This window comes from Dermacentor silvarum, chromosome 8, assembly GCF_013339745.2.
Source record: "Dermacentor silvarum isolate Dsil-2018 chromosome 8, BIME_Dsil_1.4, whole genome shotgun sequence".
In the NCBI taxonomy this organism is placed as follows: Eukaryota; Metazoa; Arthropoda; class Arachnida; order Ixodida; family Ixodidae; genus Dermacentor; species Dermacentor silvarum.
The window spans coordinates 78,158,042-78,175,582 of record NC_051161.1 but is presented as its reverse complement, the minus strand read 5'-3'; the positions used below and the strand labels follow the sequence as shown (position 1 = coordinate 78,175,582).

The 17,541-nt window shown below is 45.5% G+C and overlaps 1 protein-coding gene across 2 annotated transcripts; it reads left to right on the top strand.

Annotated features, from left to right (window-relative positions):
* Positions 1-1,827: 1,827 nt before the first annotated feature.
* On the top strand, positions 1,828-15,259 carry LOC119461471 (uncharacterized). Of its 2 annotated transcripts, none has more exons than XM_049672315.1 (6): positions 1,828-1,973; positions 4,256-4,385; positions 6,318-6,384; positions 7,887-7,953; positions 11,251-11,438; positions 13,092-15,259. In XM_049672315.1, exons 2-6 carry the CDS (start codon positions 4,312-4,314, stop codon positions 13,215-13,217), a joined length of 522 nt encoding a protein of 173 aa, XP_049528272.1. In that variant the 5' UTR covers positions 1,828-1,973; positions 4,256-4,311; the 3' UTR covers positions 13,218-15,259. The 2 variants fall into 2 exon arrangements, with proteins under 2 accessions (XP_049528272.1, XP_049528271.1); XM_049672314.1 differs by having other exon boundaries at positions 1,853-1,965.
* The last annotated feature ends 2,282 nt before the right edge of the window (positions 15,260-17,541 follow it).

Here is a 17,541-nt window from a genome sequence, read left to right as displayed (position 1 = left end):
CAGCATACCGTACAGTGTGAATCACACTTGTCCAGTCGTCGAGACACCGGCTGCGTACTACGCGAGCATCCGAAGCAGTTGTAGATGCTGGGTCAAGGATCTGTGCGTGCTTTATAACGCATGGTCCAAGCATGCGGCATGACCATGTAGGGAATATTGCGGAGTTAAACAATTTTTTTTTTGTACGGTCTTGTTCGTCCTTTCCTCTACGACGCACTCACCCGTTTTACGGAAATCATTGTGTCCTCACAATAGCTCTGGTATGCTTTTATGCTCCTTTGAATTTTACTGCTTTGCAGGGTAAAAACGCAATGCCGAAGCAGGAAACTCATATTTATCATGCTGGTTTATCAACTGCAGCGATGGCTGGGTTGAGCGACGTCACCGGCGTCATACAGGAGGCATAACGTGTACATAACATAGTGATTTCAGGTTCACTAGATTTGAAATGCGCGAAAACGATGCCGGTGCCTGTCGCAAATACTTTGTAACGATTGGCGCTTATATGTCTCGGGATAGTGCCCACGCGAATCGATCACACACACACACACACACACACACACACACACACACACACACACACACACACACGCACACGCACACACACACACACACACACACACACACACACACACACACACACACACACGTGCGTGCGTGCGTGCGTGCGTGCGTGCATGCGTGTGTGTGTATTTGCGTGCGTGCGTGGTAATAATTATGGTAATTATAATGGTAACAATTATAAGTTGGAATAAATACAAATGAGGTGCGGTCATCTTTTCTAGATGGGCTCGACATTGTCAAGGGTGCTGCGGTTTTGTATTTCTTTTCCTGTTTTTCCCACTCTCCCCAGGAATCGTTTGTTCCCCTTCCCCCTCCCGATGCAGAATACATGTCAGCGGTCGTATGCACGCCGGCAAAGATATCTGCCTTCCGAACGAAGAGCGTCGCTCTCTGACTCGCGTGTGCTTTGTTTTGATTCCGCCAGTTCGAACTCGTGCGCCGGCTTCTGCCGAGTTCGTCGCCCACGTGAGGCCAGCACGTGCCTCGCCCACGGATCTTCGCACGAGCTTTCCTTGCGTCCATGCAGCGAGGCTCGTTTCCTGCACGACATAAAATACATTAACAAATTAAATTGACCGTTGTTCTCAAAAACGAAAAAAAAAGAGAGAGAGAAGCTAATACGGGAATGAGCGCAAAGTACATATAATTGAAAGGTAGTCGCGAGGAAGTTAAAGCATCACGTTTCGACTCGTTGTTCGCCTAAATTGGTTTCTCCAAGGACTGACCGCCGTCTGAGGACGGGGTGGACTGGGGGTTAGTCTCCCAACCCCCGCCGCCCCGGACCCCATCATGGACACAATAAAGTTTTGCCCCTCTCGCTCTCTCCCAATTCTTTACATAATATTAACTCTCTTCCTCGATTGTAACCTCTTTTAACATTCACCTTTCAGTATGTCTGACTGCTCGCTCGCATGGTAGTCTAGTTACTGCAGCGTTTCCTTTTGTTTCGTGTTCTTCTTTTACTTTGCCGTTTCTCGTTTTCAAATAAGAATTTTGTCTAGCTACCAACTGCCGCCCGATTCTTGGCCTATCCCCCTTAGTGGGTGCGAGCCATGACAGAGGTTCATCATCGTCATCAATCGTTGTTCTGTTCGTGACATCGAGTGAAAGGCGAGGAAGACGAAGTGTTCCGAAGCCTCAGACCTCCTCCCAGCGTTATCTGAAACAGTGAGCTCGTCAGAGATATTGTCTCGTCGTCGCACGCTCATTTCGTGCCGGCGCTGATGACCTTGAAGTTGCCTGCCGTCTTTGACGCTGCGCTAGTTTAGTTGCGTATTTCTGTTCCGAAGTTCAGTCTTTGTTATAAGAAACGAAGCCACTAGGAGCGCGCCTGTTTGCCAGTGCCGCGGTTGCGTCGCGCCGCGCCAGTGGAAACCCCAGCGTGCCAGGAAGCTCCGAAGGGTGAGAACGTGAGTTCGATTCCCACTGGTTGAGCTCTCTCGACCGTGCAGTTTTCTACAAAAAATTGTAGATTTAAGTGCTGTAGCTCAGACACCATGGAAATGGCATAGTTAGTATGCGCGAACTTTGTCTAATTCTCGTTATTGTGGCTTTAAACATTCTTCTGACGTCGTTTATTACATTTTTTTTTGTCTTTCTTAATTCGAAAGCTATCGCAGATTTTTATACATGTCGTGCCAGTTAGTTTCGGCGCACGTGTGCTTAATCAATGCGAATTGCTTTTATGAGGCACAGTATTATTACTGAAGATGATGCACTTTCAAGGACACAAGGTCATTTGAACCCAGAAGGATAGGTTTACGCAAATCCATGTGCACCCGTTAATCCGTTTCTGAGTGAACCTGACATATTAGCGACTCTCGTAGACACTGGAGCCATGTAGTTTCTTTCTATAGTAATTTTTGTAGGGAATTTATATATGCTTTTGACCATCGACAACGTGACTGTCACGGCTAATCATTGCTATAGCCGCATCTATTTTCATGTGTGATTACTTGTGTGGCGCTGGGTAATCTTTGATACGCCGCCCGCATGGAACGCCTTTCCGGCGTATACTTTCAGCATTGCGTCGCCCGGCGTCGAAGTGCTCGTATTTTAGAGCAGCGCGATGTGGTCGCAGCTTTACATTAATCGAAAATGCGTATACCGTGAAAATGTCGGCTCGATTATTTTGGCCGTGCCGAATTCACTTCGGCAGACACGTGGTTGAAACTGCGTCGTACGAATTTTCGACGTTTCTTGAGGGAGGGGTGCGATGAGGCGAGATGGCGCCAGGCGACGCAGCGCTCAAAATAGGTTCCCGTCTTCTATATAGCACGCTAAGAAAAAAAAAAAAAAATCACGACCGCCCGTTTGCGTGTTTTCTTTCTATGTGGAGGTATTATTTAGCGATGTTGTGTTTTAACGATGTTGTGATGAAGGAAAAAAAAATGAAAGAAAGAAAAGAAAAGGAAATTTCGCCGTAGTTAGCAAGATTATTTTCAAATCAAAAAGTTCTGTGATTGCTTCTCCGTGAAATTCTCATATTGCTCACCAAAATTACATGCTCAGAGGCGAAGTCGCAAATTATATTTTTTCCCCGACTTACGCGCCCTAAGCCTTGGAGTCGGCCGTGCACATGTCTTAACGGGAAGTCTCGAACGAAAGTGTCTTACTTACGGCTCATGGACGCCGCCGTCTTGGGCTTTTATACGAAACAATTTTAAAGTTTGTGCGCAGTGATGTGGAGTTAGCATGGTCGTGGGACACATAATGTGTTTCTGCAACAACTTACATGCAAACGCATCGACAGTAGTGCAGTGCATTAAAAAAACAATGTTAGCAGGCCATCATGGCCTGCGTAACATACGTCAAAGGGCCTATATTATGACGTACCCAAAACCAAGTGCCATCACAATGTGCAAGGTGCGCGCGTTCGAGCAGGCCGTTTATGCAGCGATGTTTATGCTTACTTTCATAAGCACTCGCTAACCAGCACCCTTTTACTCTGCTGGCGCTCGGTATGTGTAGCGCCTGGCAAGCTGGTGGTGCGGCCACACTTGGTGCTGCACAATTTGTGTACGACGCATGCGCAGAGATCGTGCCGGGACAGCCAGGTTACTTCACATTTTGTGTACGACGCATGCGCAGAGATCGTGCCGGGACAGCCAGGTTACGTCACATTTTGTGTACGACGCATGCGCAGAGATCGTGCCGGGACAGCCAGGTTACGTCACATTTTGTGTACGACGCATGCGCAGAGATTGTGCCGGGACAGCCAGGTTACGTCACATATTGTGTACGACGCATGCGTAGAGATCGTGCCGGGACAGCCAGGTTACGTCACATTTTGTGTACGACGCATGCGCAGAGATCGTGCCGGGACAGCCAGGCTACGTCAGATATTGTGTACGACGCATGCGCAGAGCGTGCCGGGACAGCCAGGTTACGTCACATTTTGTGTACGACGCATGCGCAGAGATCGTGCCGTGACAGCCAGGTTACGTCACATTTTGTGTACGACACATGCGCAGAGATTGTGCCGGGACAGCCAGGTTACGTCACATTTTGTGTACGACGCATGCGCAGAGATCGTGCCGGGACAGCCAGGTTACGTCACATTTTGTGTACGACGCATGCGCAGAGATCGTGCCGGGACAGACAGGTTACGTCACATTTTGTGTACGACGCATGCGCAGAGCGTGCCGGGACAACCAGGCTACGTCACATTTTGTGTACGACGCATGCGCAGAGATCGTGCCGGGACAGCCAGGTTACGTGCCGCACGGGTCGACCTTCTTCCAGCGCATGCGGCACAGGTCCCACCGACAGAGGCGACGCCTCTACCGAGAGCAGGCGGTGAGCTACAGGCTGCAGGAGGAGTGAGTATATATACCATTGGTACAAAGTGTGGTCGTTGCCCACGTGGCCAACTAACTGTATGCTAAGGCCCTTCGGTGCAGCGCCAAATGTAGCACGGAGGTCAACACACTTGTCTAGAATGCACTCCTGAGGGCCATGGCAGCTACCAGAGCTTAACCCTTTAACTGGCAGCTCAGCAATATTGTTGACCTAACAAAAGCATCCGCAAGAACTAGGCAAATCCGAATATGAGTCTGTGCCTTTCAATTTACCTTTATTTATGTACCTGTTCAACAGTGGTATTCAGTAAAATGCTGAGCGGGAGCAGCAGCAGATTTATCGGTCACGAAACCTGAAGGCTTCGTCGTTATCTTCTTAGCGCACGTGGGGGTCATATTCTCGCCAATGCGATTTTTTTTCCTTTTTTAAGCAAGCTCTTAATTCTTAACTTCATAAAGGTACATCTCAAGAACAGACATTAACCTTGCCAAAGCAAGTGCCAGAGGCCAGTTTTGGACCATACATTTACCTGTCAGCACCTGGTCAACAATAATTTTGACCTACTGTATCTCGCTTAGTTTTTAGAGAAACCGTTTAATATTTCACTTGGTATGTATTTGAGCAAAGTAAAGAAGAACTAAAGCAATAAAACCATTCTGGGTAAAGTATTTTTTATCTTGCCAGTTCAAGGGTTAAGCCGACCACCAGGTCGTGAGAAATCAATAAAAACTGTAAATGTAGTCACGCAATTTCACATACAGCCGATTTCGTGCCACGTGTCATCATTAGATATCGCCAGCGCAGTCCTGAGAACATGGTTTTCGCTTTCTACAGAAGTGTGTTGACCTCCGTACGTGGACGCACAGGGAGAACAAGACATTATGTGTGTGTGTGCATGTGTGTGTGTGTGTGCGCGTGCGTGTGTGTGTGTGTGTGTGTGTGTGTGTCTTGTTATTCCTCTACGTCTGTGTACTAGTTCTGCTACACCGAAAAGCCTTCATGATGACGTATGCTCTTTCGGACACGTGCAGCCCGCCTTCGCTAAATGTCCATCATTAGGTCTGACTGAAATTTTCTGTTACGAACAATTCTAGCTTTTGGGAATACGGGCCCACATAGGAGGAGAAACATAGCCATTTTTTATATTTGCACCAAAACAACGTGAGCACTCAGAACACGCATCGAAAACCAAGCAAACGAATGGATTCGTGTTCTGCTGACAATCGTTTTGATTTTAACCCTTTATTGAGGAGTGTTGCCTACAGGCAACATACCAGAATTTTTTTTCTTGCGAGTTTCAGTATTGAGTACCAAGTTCTCGGCTAAATGTCTTCGGCCAACACTGAATAACAGGCAGCAAGCGTCATGTGTTGGTTTAGAGCAGGAACACTAGACGAGGAAGAAGAAGTTTGGCACGCGACTCGCCGTCTCTTGAAACCAAGGTCAGAGGGGACAGGCCGATGCAAGCTATCCAAATGCAGCGGTGTGACACATGTGATGTAAAGCAAATGAAATGTGCACCTATGGTTCACATATGATGATAGCTGTCTATACAAAATAAAAACGAAGCCTTAGGTGGCTTGGGCTGAAACCCACTGCCAGTTTCCTTGTATTAGGTTTGTATTAGGTTGTATTAGGTACGTCTTCGCAGCGAACTCATGGACCGCGGCGTTATTTTGCGAGGCGGTAACTCGGCATCGTCTTATTTATGCTTCTTTATTTCTACTGCGGCAGCAGTCAGGAGCTATAAACATAGTTTGATCCGTCAGTTCAGCTGTTCCTTTACGCCACAGCTCGCGTAATCGTCGTTGCATTCAGTTTTGGGAGTTTGTACAGAATTGCAGGAGTTTTCCGCAGTATTGGGGGCGTTGAAGGAATTAGGGGTCTAACTGCTGTCACAGTTATTGAGCTCACAGTCCCGGACATCGCTGAAGTCTGTCTGTCTTTTTCAGGGAGCGCGCTAAGGCAAGCGGTGACGACGCACCCATGCAAGTCGCAGCAGGACATCGCCCTTCGGACGTAAGGATTTTCCCTAATCTGCACATAATCCACGCTCGCAGTGCTCGCTGTCAGGACATTATGTGAACCGCTGTGCTGGTTTTAGTGAAAATGTACAATATATAGTACTCGTGATGCCGTTAAGTCGTCAACGGTGGCGAATCACGACTGCGAAGTATTTTTCAAAAGTGTCTTATACTGCCTGCAGTGCTTCTAGCATATCTCGTATTGACGACAACTTGGGAAGCCGCAGTGGTTGCTTAGTGGATACGCCGTTGCGCTGCTAAGCACGAGGCCGCAGGATCGAATCCCGGCCGCGGCGGTCGCATTTCGATGGGTGCAAAATGCCGAAACGCCCATGATACCGTGCTTTGGGTGCACGTTAGAGATCCCCAGGTAGTCAAAATTAACCCGGAATCTCCCACTACGGCGTGCCTCGTCATAATCAGATAGTGGTTGTGGCGTGTAACACCCCAGAATTTATATTTTAATGTTAAATAACTTGTATGCTTTATGCACGGAGAAGACGGCAACGTTTATACAAACTTTTGGTCTCCTCGGCCCTCTTCACTAAAAAACGCGAATTATTTAATGATTTCACGTACCTGCAGCCCCGTGCTAAAATGGCATGCCGCTATGCCAAAGCCCCTCCTAACCACGAAAGCACTATGACGGGCATCACTCTTGTTTCAAACTCTATGCAATGAAGTGCCGTCAAGTATCATAAACTCGTAACACTCCTCTGGAGCTCGCTGCTTCAGGCCTGCATCTGTATGAAGTGGTACAGTCGAACCACGTTATAATAAAGTCGCATACTAGAGTAAAATGTGCATTCGTTAAATTTGATATTCGTTACACGCATGTAATTTTGCATGCCAACAACGGCGATAAACATTTTATACTTGCTTCCTTAGATCGAACTATTCGTTATATTGAATGATTCGTTATATCCGTGATCGTTGCATTGAGGTTCGACTGGCGTAGTATGCTGACGCTTACTTGCGGGAAAACGTGATACACATGGCGATATTTTGATCGCTACCCGTCGTACCGCAAGTGTACGTCGGCGCACTCACTCACGACTACACTAATCACTCCACATTCCCTTAACAGGCGTGAGGTAGAGCGTTAGTGAGTGACGGAATGATCTGAGCGGAAGTGAGCGCCAGTGAGTTTGAGTAAGCGTGAATACACGAAGTCGTGTTGAGTGCCGGTCGACGTGATTACGAACCAAGGTGAATGATGGTGTTTTTGAGCGGACGTGACTATCGAACGGTGGTGACTGTCTGCGAGCTAGCGTCAGTGGACGTGAGTATGTGTGTGAGTGAGGGCCAGTGAGTTTGAGTGGACGCGTGTACAAGCGTCAGTGGGAGCCAGTAAGTGTTACTATGAATGTGAGTCGGGCGTGAGTGGGAACGTGAGGGCATAGCCAGCAAAAATATTGGTGAGTCAGTATATGAGTGACAGTCGGCATATTCTGGCGACCTGTGTTCGCAAGTCTCTGCAACGCCGTTTAAATGCAGGGTAGCGGTCCCTCCAGCCAGGGCTTGGTTCCACCGGTACCCCCTAGTGCATCCGGTACCTATCAAGGTAAGCGATAGTTGCGGAATGCGTTTCATTTTCAATTCCGCTGCGGACGTGCGTCACTGTTCATTTTGCGCAAAACAAGACAACCTAAAAAAAAAAAAAAAAAGACGCGATCAAAGTTGCAGGTGTCCAAATGTTCTGTGTACGCGCTTTCAAAACCGTCTAGTACGCATTTAATTAAAGGGACACCGAACAGATGCGCTAATTCAGTTTAGACACGGTCAAGCAGTTTTCATAAACTCAATTTTTGTTAGCTTGGCAGTGATAGGTTGAAAATGCACTCAAACGCCTTTGTAACGAAGCGCTCGGGGTCTCTCTAAAGTCCTTCGTTGTACTGGTCACTTCGTTGTAAAGATGAGACACTGCTCCGCTCCTGATAGAGCAGGCAGAGCACAGCCAGCAAAATAAGACCTTTGACATGAATTCAAGAGACACTGCGTGAAAGATGTCGCCAATTTTCTTCGGCGCACATCATTCTACGGAATGTGCCGGTGGGGCCGACCTTACGTCGCCGACGTTCATGTGCTCTCCACGGCGGAACCAGCTGGCGGTGCAAGGCACAGCTACAGAGCGTTGATTGTCGCTATGTGCCACCAAGGTCAGAAGGTTTTTGTTCGTCTTCAGGCATTTAATAACATTTGAGGGCACTAAAAGCGCGGCGCGTTAGCAGGCAGTCACGTGGTATTTTTTAAATTTCGCGCACTTTAAAGAAACGCTGGAAAAAGAAATTAATCAGAGCGGTTATCTTAGCAGAGATGAAATAATCCGATATTTCTGAAGAATTAAGCGCTACAACTTTTGTATTGAGGATTTTTCGCTAGAGTTAAAAAGGTCATTAAGAAACTTTTGTTAATTACCCGGCTTGGCGGATTGCAAGAAAATCAAGGCGTGCTCCATACGGCTCAGAACAATACTGCGCCAATAGCACACGCGTAGCGCCTATGTTTATAGTTTTAATACTTGGCTAAAGTTAGCTGAATCACCCTGTATATTGGCTTGATTGTCTGTTGGATTTATAGGGTCCTGATTACCAAAAATAGAGCCCCTAGGTTTCCCTTCTTCTCTCTCATTCATATACATCTATGCGTTGCAATCTCACCAGCCGCGATTCGTAAATTTCAATGCGTGCCGCAGATTAATTAATTAAAAATTAATTATTTTAATGAGTCGCTGATGCATTTTAGAGGAATTTAATTTATGCGTTGGTAGATCTGCTCCACCATCCTTCTCGACCACTTTATCAAAAAAAAAAAGAAGAAAAAGAAAACTCTCATATCGAATGCCCAGATCACACATTGGAACATACGGGTTTTTATCTAGGATCCCATATGTTTCATACGGGATTATTGGATTGGCTTAATGGATCATATTGGTTGCAGCACACAATGTAATTTTTTTCCCAATGGGCACTAAGTCTTGGCTTGTCTATCTCCCTCGATAAGCGATAAATAAATAATAAAAATTAAATAAATGCAATTTCTTCAGCGTTTTCTTGTAGCATTTAGTCCTCAGGCACCCAGTGCTACAGTCTAAGAGAGCAAATGCACTCGTCTGGAAGTTGTCACGGAAAATGTTCTTCATTGACGTTTGCTTAAGTCGTCCTTTAGGGCTCTAAGCTCCGCGTAGGAATGGTTGCTACAAGAAAAGCTAATTTTCCTAGGTTCACTCAAATTTATTTGGAAGTTCCTTCACCGGTGCAGCTTTCCGCTTGGCAAGAAGAGAAATGTCACCAGGATCACAGGTTGTGTCTTGACTACAACCACGCCAATCGGCCATTCGAATACGCTTGGAGGTTTCTTTGTGCCAAGTAGAGCTTAGTAACCGCGGCAGCTCCGTATATTCGATCGTAATCGAAGAAAGCGATTATCAAAATTTTAAATTGACTACTTCGATCCAAACTGAATTGTACGATGCAGATGAAAGCTAAATTTATTTACGAAGTAAATAAATATATTCTGAATGATGTTTTTGGAAAAAGGTCGCATATACATCATTGATGAACTGGAACCTCCTGTTAGAGTGTAGATAAATACAAAACAATGACATCGGAACTGCGAAATGTAATTCCTTGTAACAATGTCAACTCACAAAATATAAATCAACATACTAAGAAGAACATGGTAAGGATACGAAAGTAGTAAGGATGTAGGGAAACATGTGTAGCAGTGCAAATCAGTTAATGCAGGCCATTTATGAATATGCGAACCAAAAATCTTTTAAGTGGCCCAGTTCTTGTACTAATTCACTTATCAATAAAGTTGAATAACGATAATTGCTTAGTGATTAATGGCGTTAATGGTGAAACAGCCGTTATGTAGCACCATGTGTGTCGTAATTAGTGCGTGCAAATGGTGACACAAGGTTTTTCGTGATCACTTTATCGCGTTAGAGGTGCACAAAGGACATCAAATAAATTCTTGCACCCTTAAGGTTGTTGGATTGTCCCATGGCCAGCACCCTTACCTTTAAGGAGTCAGATCCAATCGTTGATGCAGAAAGCTTGAAGTTTTCCTTTTTTTTGGCGGCATTTTGGGGCAAGTAAGCATGATGAGAGCTGTGACAGACGAGAGGAAAACTGCATGAAATGAACGTCAATACCTATCGTTGTCAAACTTCCGTGTCAAATTTTTCAGTGCGCACAAGGTGGTCAGAATTAATACGCCGTTTTCAACTGCGGCTTCTGTTCAGCACCCTTAAAAGGCCAAATGATACGACCTTCTGAACCACAATAAAGCCTAGTTTCGGGTAACGTAGATGTAGAATAGCCTCCGTGAAAAATTTCAAGATTGCAATAGGAGTAGGCGCTTCAAGAAACACTTGCCAAAGTAGACGTTTTTTTATACCGAATCTGAAAAAATAAACGCCGCCATTACCGCTCGCCGGAAGTGACGCATGGCTCAAAAGGGGCGGTTCCTCGGTAAGACCTGCAAGATCTGTCGCAGTTCACGGCGCGGAAAGAAAATCCCGGAGGCGATGCGTTGGAGCTATGCCATATCCGCGAACCACCAGGTGCGGGCGCGTCGAGCGGCTATTTAATAAAGGCTGCTAATAAGGAAATTAGACAGTTAGCAGCGCTACAGCGTTGCCTAGATTGCTTCAGTGGTATATACCACTCATTTAAGTCCAATTCAGCGAAAGTGACACTTCATTGCAGTTGGCCTTTAAGGGTGCAAACGTTTTTCGATACGTCGAATTCGCACGGGACGCCATTAAAGATTTCACTGGACTGCAGCGGCAGCGCAGGCTGCGACGCCTTTCCCGCTCTTGCCCACTCTTTACTTCTCGCCCGCATGTTGCCAGACGGGCTAGAGGGCCGTGGCAGCCAGCCGAACCCAGCTGCAGCGAACCGCACTGACCGGCGCACAATGGCCGATGTCGTGCGGTCGCCGGCTCCAACACGGGCCCAGTCGACATCGTCGTCTCAGCAGCCGGCCACTGTCGAGGCGCCTTGCAGAGCCGCAGCAGCGGGTGATCAAGCCGGTGTCCAGGTCGGTGTAAATAAACCATTTCTTATATAAGCCTTTTAGTCACCAATTGTAACTAAGTGCTTTTGTGGAGGCACTAAAGAGAGAAAAAAAGATTTCGCCTGTGTCAGCAAATTGCCCTTCTGCAATACGAAAAAGAGCCACTCTTACCGCGAGAAGACTCTTTTGTATAAGCCAGAACGTACGGCGTCGATGGCGCCTACAAGTACGCGTACCAGTCCGCCGTGACGTCATGGATTCGAATGGCCTCTTGTAGGGTTTAGGTAAATTCTTATTCGTAAAGATAGGCTGCAATTGCATTATATAAAAGGTAAACACTCAACTTACCATTTGTTTTAGGTTTTCGAATAAATGAAATGCAAATTTAGGTTCAAGGACAAATGTATATAATTTTTCTTGGAATATACGGCAATATTGATTTGTAAATTTGTGATTAACTGCAGAGGAAAACCGACATCACAATTCTATGAGCTGCATCTAATAGTACATCTAAAGCGGTCAAAATTGATGTTATGCACATGGCTCCCAAGTGCAGCACTAATATGCGAGTAGGGCTTTTGCAAAACCCTCGTAAGCATTGTAACGAACTCACGTAACATATAAATTCGTATACCGGGTGTTCAAAATTAAGCTTTACGGAGTTTTTAAAAATTGCTTGTGGCAGGTAGCACAATCGTTATCGTTGACGTGGGTTATTCGAAGAGGCGGACATTAGTAGCACGAGAAATCGAAACACATTTTCAGCTAACTAACAAAAATTGACTAATGAATTCTTAGTTAATTACTTTACGCCACATATTGCAATTTACGAATTGTGGCCGGTGAGTTTGCAAGACGATGCCACTTGAAATGAATTTGCAGGCTGACACCAGTTTCGAGATATTAATTCCCAAAGCGTGGGACAAAATATACGGGCGTTCCAGTTACTTTTGTGCTTCAATGTATAAAACAGCATTTGGTTAAAAAAGTAAGTGGAACAACACTGAATTTTTACGGCGAGTTTGATGGCGCATATCTCCAAACTGGTGTCATTCTGGAAAGTCATTCCAAGTGGATACGCTTGACAAGCTCACCGGCTACAATTCGTAAATATCAAGATGTGTCGTAAAGTAATTAACTAGAAGTTAAGTAGGGATTTTTTGTTAATTACTTGAATGTGTGTTTCGATTTCTCGTACTACTAATCTACGCCTCATCGAATAACCCAGCTAAATGATAAGAATTATGCCATCTGCCTCAGGCAATTTCTAATAATTCCGTAAAGCCTAATTTTGAACACCCTGTAGAGTATTTGCACGCTTTGGGTGCTCTAACGGGTGCAGTTTACAGAATTGTGACATCTATTTTTGGTGCAGAGTTACTCGTAAACTTTATTTTTATAAGCTTACCAATTTTTGGCAACAAGTGTAAAAACATATCCACGGCCTAAATAAATATCCGCTTCCAACATTCACTACAATTTAACTTTCTCTCTCAAATGCAATAAATTTCATTCACGCCGGTCCACTGGTTGCCTCATAAAAGCATCTCTGCGTTTTACGCGCATTTGGATAGGTGGCATCGGAGCTGGCCCCAATCTAAGGCTTCCGCTTAAGCCCTACAATTTAAGGTGTTCACCTAGCTGCTCCGAACTCCGTTGTCTCTTTGTGTCGTCCAGGTGGCGCCCGAAGACGAGACCTGGGAGATTGCAGCGTTCCTGCAGGCCGCCTGGACCGTAGTCGCCGGTGCCGATGGCTGCCTCTTCTACGAGTCGAAGCGAAACACCGGAGGGCCACTACCATGAGGGAACGGGACGCGGTTCTAAGCAACGAACTCCCAAGCGCCCGGAGTGATTGTTCTTTCTAGTCTTCTTCTTTTTTTTTTCTTCATGTGTTCAAGAAGAGCTTTGTTCAGACATGAGTGCGAGGCCAATTCCAGCAGCCGATATACTCTCGCGGAACAATACTCATGTAATGAATCCACTGTGCCTCGATTCCTGGTGCTTCCTTTCTCGGTGAAGACTTACCGTTGCTGGTCATTAAAGAATAATCCCGGTCGGCGGGTCATTTGTCAAAGGTCGGTTCCCGACTCCGCCTTGTTTTGCAAATGCAATGCAGAGCTTGATAAGACAAATACCACGTACTAATGGTGCGGGTGATAACTGTCTGTGCTGCGAGCGTCACCGGCGCTCCTTTAATTTTTTCCTTCCCAAGAATCCTTTCTCCAATTGAGTAACTGCGTGGCTTTCTTAAACTGAATCTAGTCTTACATACTCCCATCGTCCAAGTGATGACAATGAGCATGTTGAAGTAATTTCTATGCTTACCTAGTGCCTTCAGTTACTGCATGTGCTTTCCGGTTTAGCTTTTTCAATCGTGGCAGAGAGTATAGCCAGGCAGAGACACCTGGCTATATTTTTGTATTAATTCCTGGAGTTCTTCAATATTTAAGCTTCTTTAGCGTCCATTATATGCGCGTCGAAGCCTTGTGGACTGACACCATGTGACGATGTGGCGTGTGGCACATTGTCGTCGGGTCTTCTTCGACACTGTTAAATTATTGTTAAGGAATAAGGTGTTCCGATCCATTTTGAGGAATAAACATATCAGCATTACCATGTGAAGCGGCGTCAAGCGCGTCTGCAGGTCATAGTACTTAATTTTCAGTTCTTACAATAGCTTAAATTCGCTACCAACGCGCATTGCTTTCCAATTTATGATTACGAAATCTCGCTGGGTAATCAAGAAACGATCGTGTGTGTTCACAATTGCGACCAATTGTTCGAGCTTTCGTTCTAGTGCGTCTGCTTATCGTAGTTTCTAGAGGAATTGCTAACAGCACCCTGAGCATATCATACAGGATTGTTGGTTCAGTGAAAAATTCCTGAAGTTTCGTTGCATCTATTCAAGATTTCATGCGTAACTTCGCTTGGGCCCTTCGCCAAGTTTGTTTTAAGTTTACTGGTCCTCCACGGAATATAAAAGCTGCTCTACCGTTTGTCGCAGCTCCCCTCTGTCACCCACGTTGAAATGTTTTGTTTTTTTCCCACAGTTCTGTTGTGCCTCGCGAGTGATGACGGCGATAATTGTAACACTTGTGTGATAACTGGCTGTGATACGTATGTTTGGCTTGTCTGTGATACCTTCGTCATGAAAATACGGCTTTTCTGTGATGTCTTTATCGCGGGGTCACTGTCACGTTGTAGAGAACGCGTCAAGGCTATTTGTGTTGCTGAAAGCCAAGTGTGTCATCGAAACGGCTAAAAATAGATCGAGGTTGCTTAGGACTCGGCCAATGGTGCCAGCGCCGCCGCTGGGTGCGCTCTGCGCGTTTTCAGCGTGTCTTTCGCCGTGATCTTGGGCTGAGGTGTGGCTGGGCTCCGCACCTGATGAAGTAGATCGCGTTGGACTGCGTCACACAATCGGCGAGGAGGAATAGTGTGACGAAGCTCGTTTCTATTGAACCGTTGCTTGTGGTTTTCCGTTTCTGAATACATAGCAAAGACATTCCAGTCATTGCTGTGATGCGGGAAGTGACCTTCACATTCGCGTTCATGTGGACGACGACTAGATTAGTGTCGGTTGCCGCACCTATTTCTCTGTTTTTCAGATTTGGTTTGTTGATTATTTTTCGGCTGCCGCGTACAGTCGGGAAGATGTTACCTTATGCAGAATTTCTGTTGATGTTCAGAGTGAACTCCTAGCTATATAAAGGGACTTGTTGGATTTTGAAGGCTTATCGAAAACCTTTTAAGTGTAGTGAAATATTTTTACCGTTACAGGCGGGGTTTGTGTGCGTATGTCTTTTTTGTTTCTTTCTTTTTGCCACGTAGAAGGAGTTGTGGAGTATGGGCTTTGTACTTTTTCAAATAAAAGTTATTGGAATAATTATCAACTCTGTCTTGTCATCTTTCATCGAATCTAGCCCAATTACGAGCGAGTGAGTCGAGGTAATGTATTTTTAATGACAAACACGAAATTTGCACAGTAGAACTTATTGATTATATAGGCACATTAACTTAGAACATGTTTTCAGTTTTATTAATTTATTATTTAGAGTACCTCAATGCCATCTATTCTGCTACGCGTTACAAATCTCGTTCAACGCAAGTAACGACCGCAATACTAAGTTGTTAAAACACTTCGACAGTTTTTCAGCCCTTATCTTTTTTCCTTGCTGAGATCACGTCACCTGCGCATACGTAATTAGTTCGCTGGTTCTCGTGCGTAATGTAACAAATACAATAGTGATAATCTGCAACAAATGCAGTGGTTCTAAGGAAGGGGTGCGCAGTTGAAAGCACATCAGATCTTTGATGATATCTTATGAGAGAGTTAAGATGCATTTTGTGCGCTGTAGTTTTCTTTCGGCCTTGTACACTGCTTAAAATTCGCCAGCAATTGTGGAAGCTTCCGAATGCTCTTGTACGTCGATGCCCCGTGAACTTCGGGCAATGTAAAACCGGACGCGAAGTGTGGGCTACAATAACCTAAGATCGCGTGTCGCTGCATAAATTCTTGGTTTCTATGACAGCAGATTCTTGCTCGGTCAATGTATACACCTTTTGTACCCGCCAGGGTGGCACAGCGGCTTTGAAGTTACTCTGCTAAGCCCGAGGGCGCATGATCGCATCCAGGCCGCATTTCGATGGGGGGAAATGCAAAGGCGCCGTGCTTTGGGTTGAACGGTAAAGAGCCCCCTGTGGTCAAAAATAATCCCAAGTCTCCCACTATACGACATGCCTCATAATCACCAGTTCCACAAGCACCAGTTCCACAAACTCGTGTAGTGTCTGTGACCAGAGGCGCAGCGTCACAAACTAGGAGGATGAAAAAAAAATGATATCCACCTGGGTCACAAACGACAGTGTCTGCACCTTCGATTAGAGGGGCAGCGCCTCTACAGCTTCGCAAAACACTAGCTGTTACGACGTGAAGAATGCGAGAACGCTCCGCTTGCCACCGCGTCATAGTGGGATACCACCGTGACAATTTTGCCGCTGTGTTAGACTGCACAATCTTCGGGATCCACCCACTCATAGGGAATCGCGGTTAGTTCTCAAAGAAAGCTAAACGCTTTAAAAACTTGATATTTGAGAGCATCGTGCCGGCATTACGGCGTTCGAAAAGCTCGCCGTCACCCGTTGCGCAGTCCAGCTAGTGAGAGGAAAGTGGCGGCAGAAGGCGGCAGGTAAAAAGGCAGGCACCTCATCTTCAGCTTCTTCATTTGCCCGTGAAACAGAATGTACTCTCGTTCTGCTTTGACAACTGTTAGTTTAGACCACTTTACCCGCAGTAACCGTGCGTCAGTCGGTATTCCAAATAAGCTTAACTAAAAGGCTTGCGCTTAGTTAACCATCCGGACAGACCATGACTTTCTCTTTTATGTTGTTGATGAACTGCTTGGAATATTTTAACGCAAACATTTCGAATCACTTGCGCGTGTATTGCGGTTTCTTTTCGGTATGAGCAATAAAGGCGTAGAGCCTGCGTGATAGGTGACCGTGTGTTCAGCATCTGTGCTTACTGTGCAAGTGCATCATGGAGAATTGGGAGAATGGTGAGTGCCTGGAGCTGTGTTCTCGCTTAACGTTCGTGCAATGTCGCTAGAATTGTCCCGATAAATAAATCTGGTAGCGAATACGTCCTCATTATGTTTCGTTTCGAGCTGACCTTGAAAAAGTGGAGCCAAAAATCGGTAATAAATATGTACGAAAAATCGATAACTCACTAAGATAATAACAAATACCATAACATTATATATCAATCGATAGTTAATTGCATGATGATTATAAATATCGATAAATGATCATGATAGTCGTTAAATTCATTATGACAATTAACGTGTCGAAGCGGGAAAATGGGTCGAAAATCCCGTAAAGTGGCCAAGAACCGAGAACTAATGATCGTTATGGGTGTAAGTATGGTTATGATGGTAATTATAATGATAAAAACTGGTATGCAGAGGTGAATTAAGAGTGAATCAAGGGGTTATGGAGTGGGGGAGTGACTTCCAAAAATATGTGTGAGATTTGAGGGTCCAAGTGAGAATGACTCGGCAAAAAAAGTGCCGAGTCACAGTTAGAGTTCGTTGAATCATAGAAAGGTGACTTGAAAAAAAAAACATGC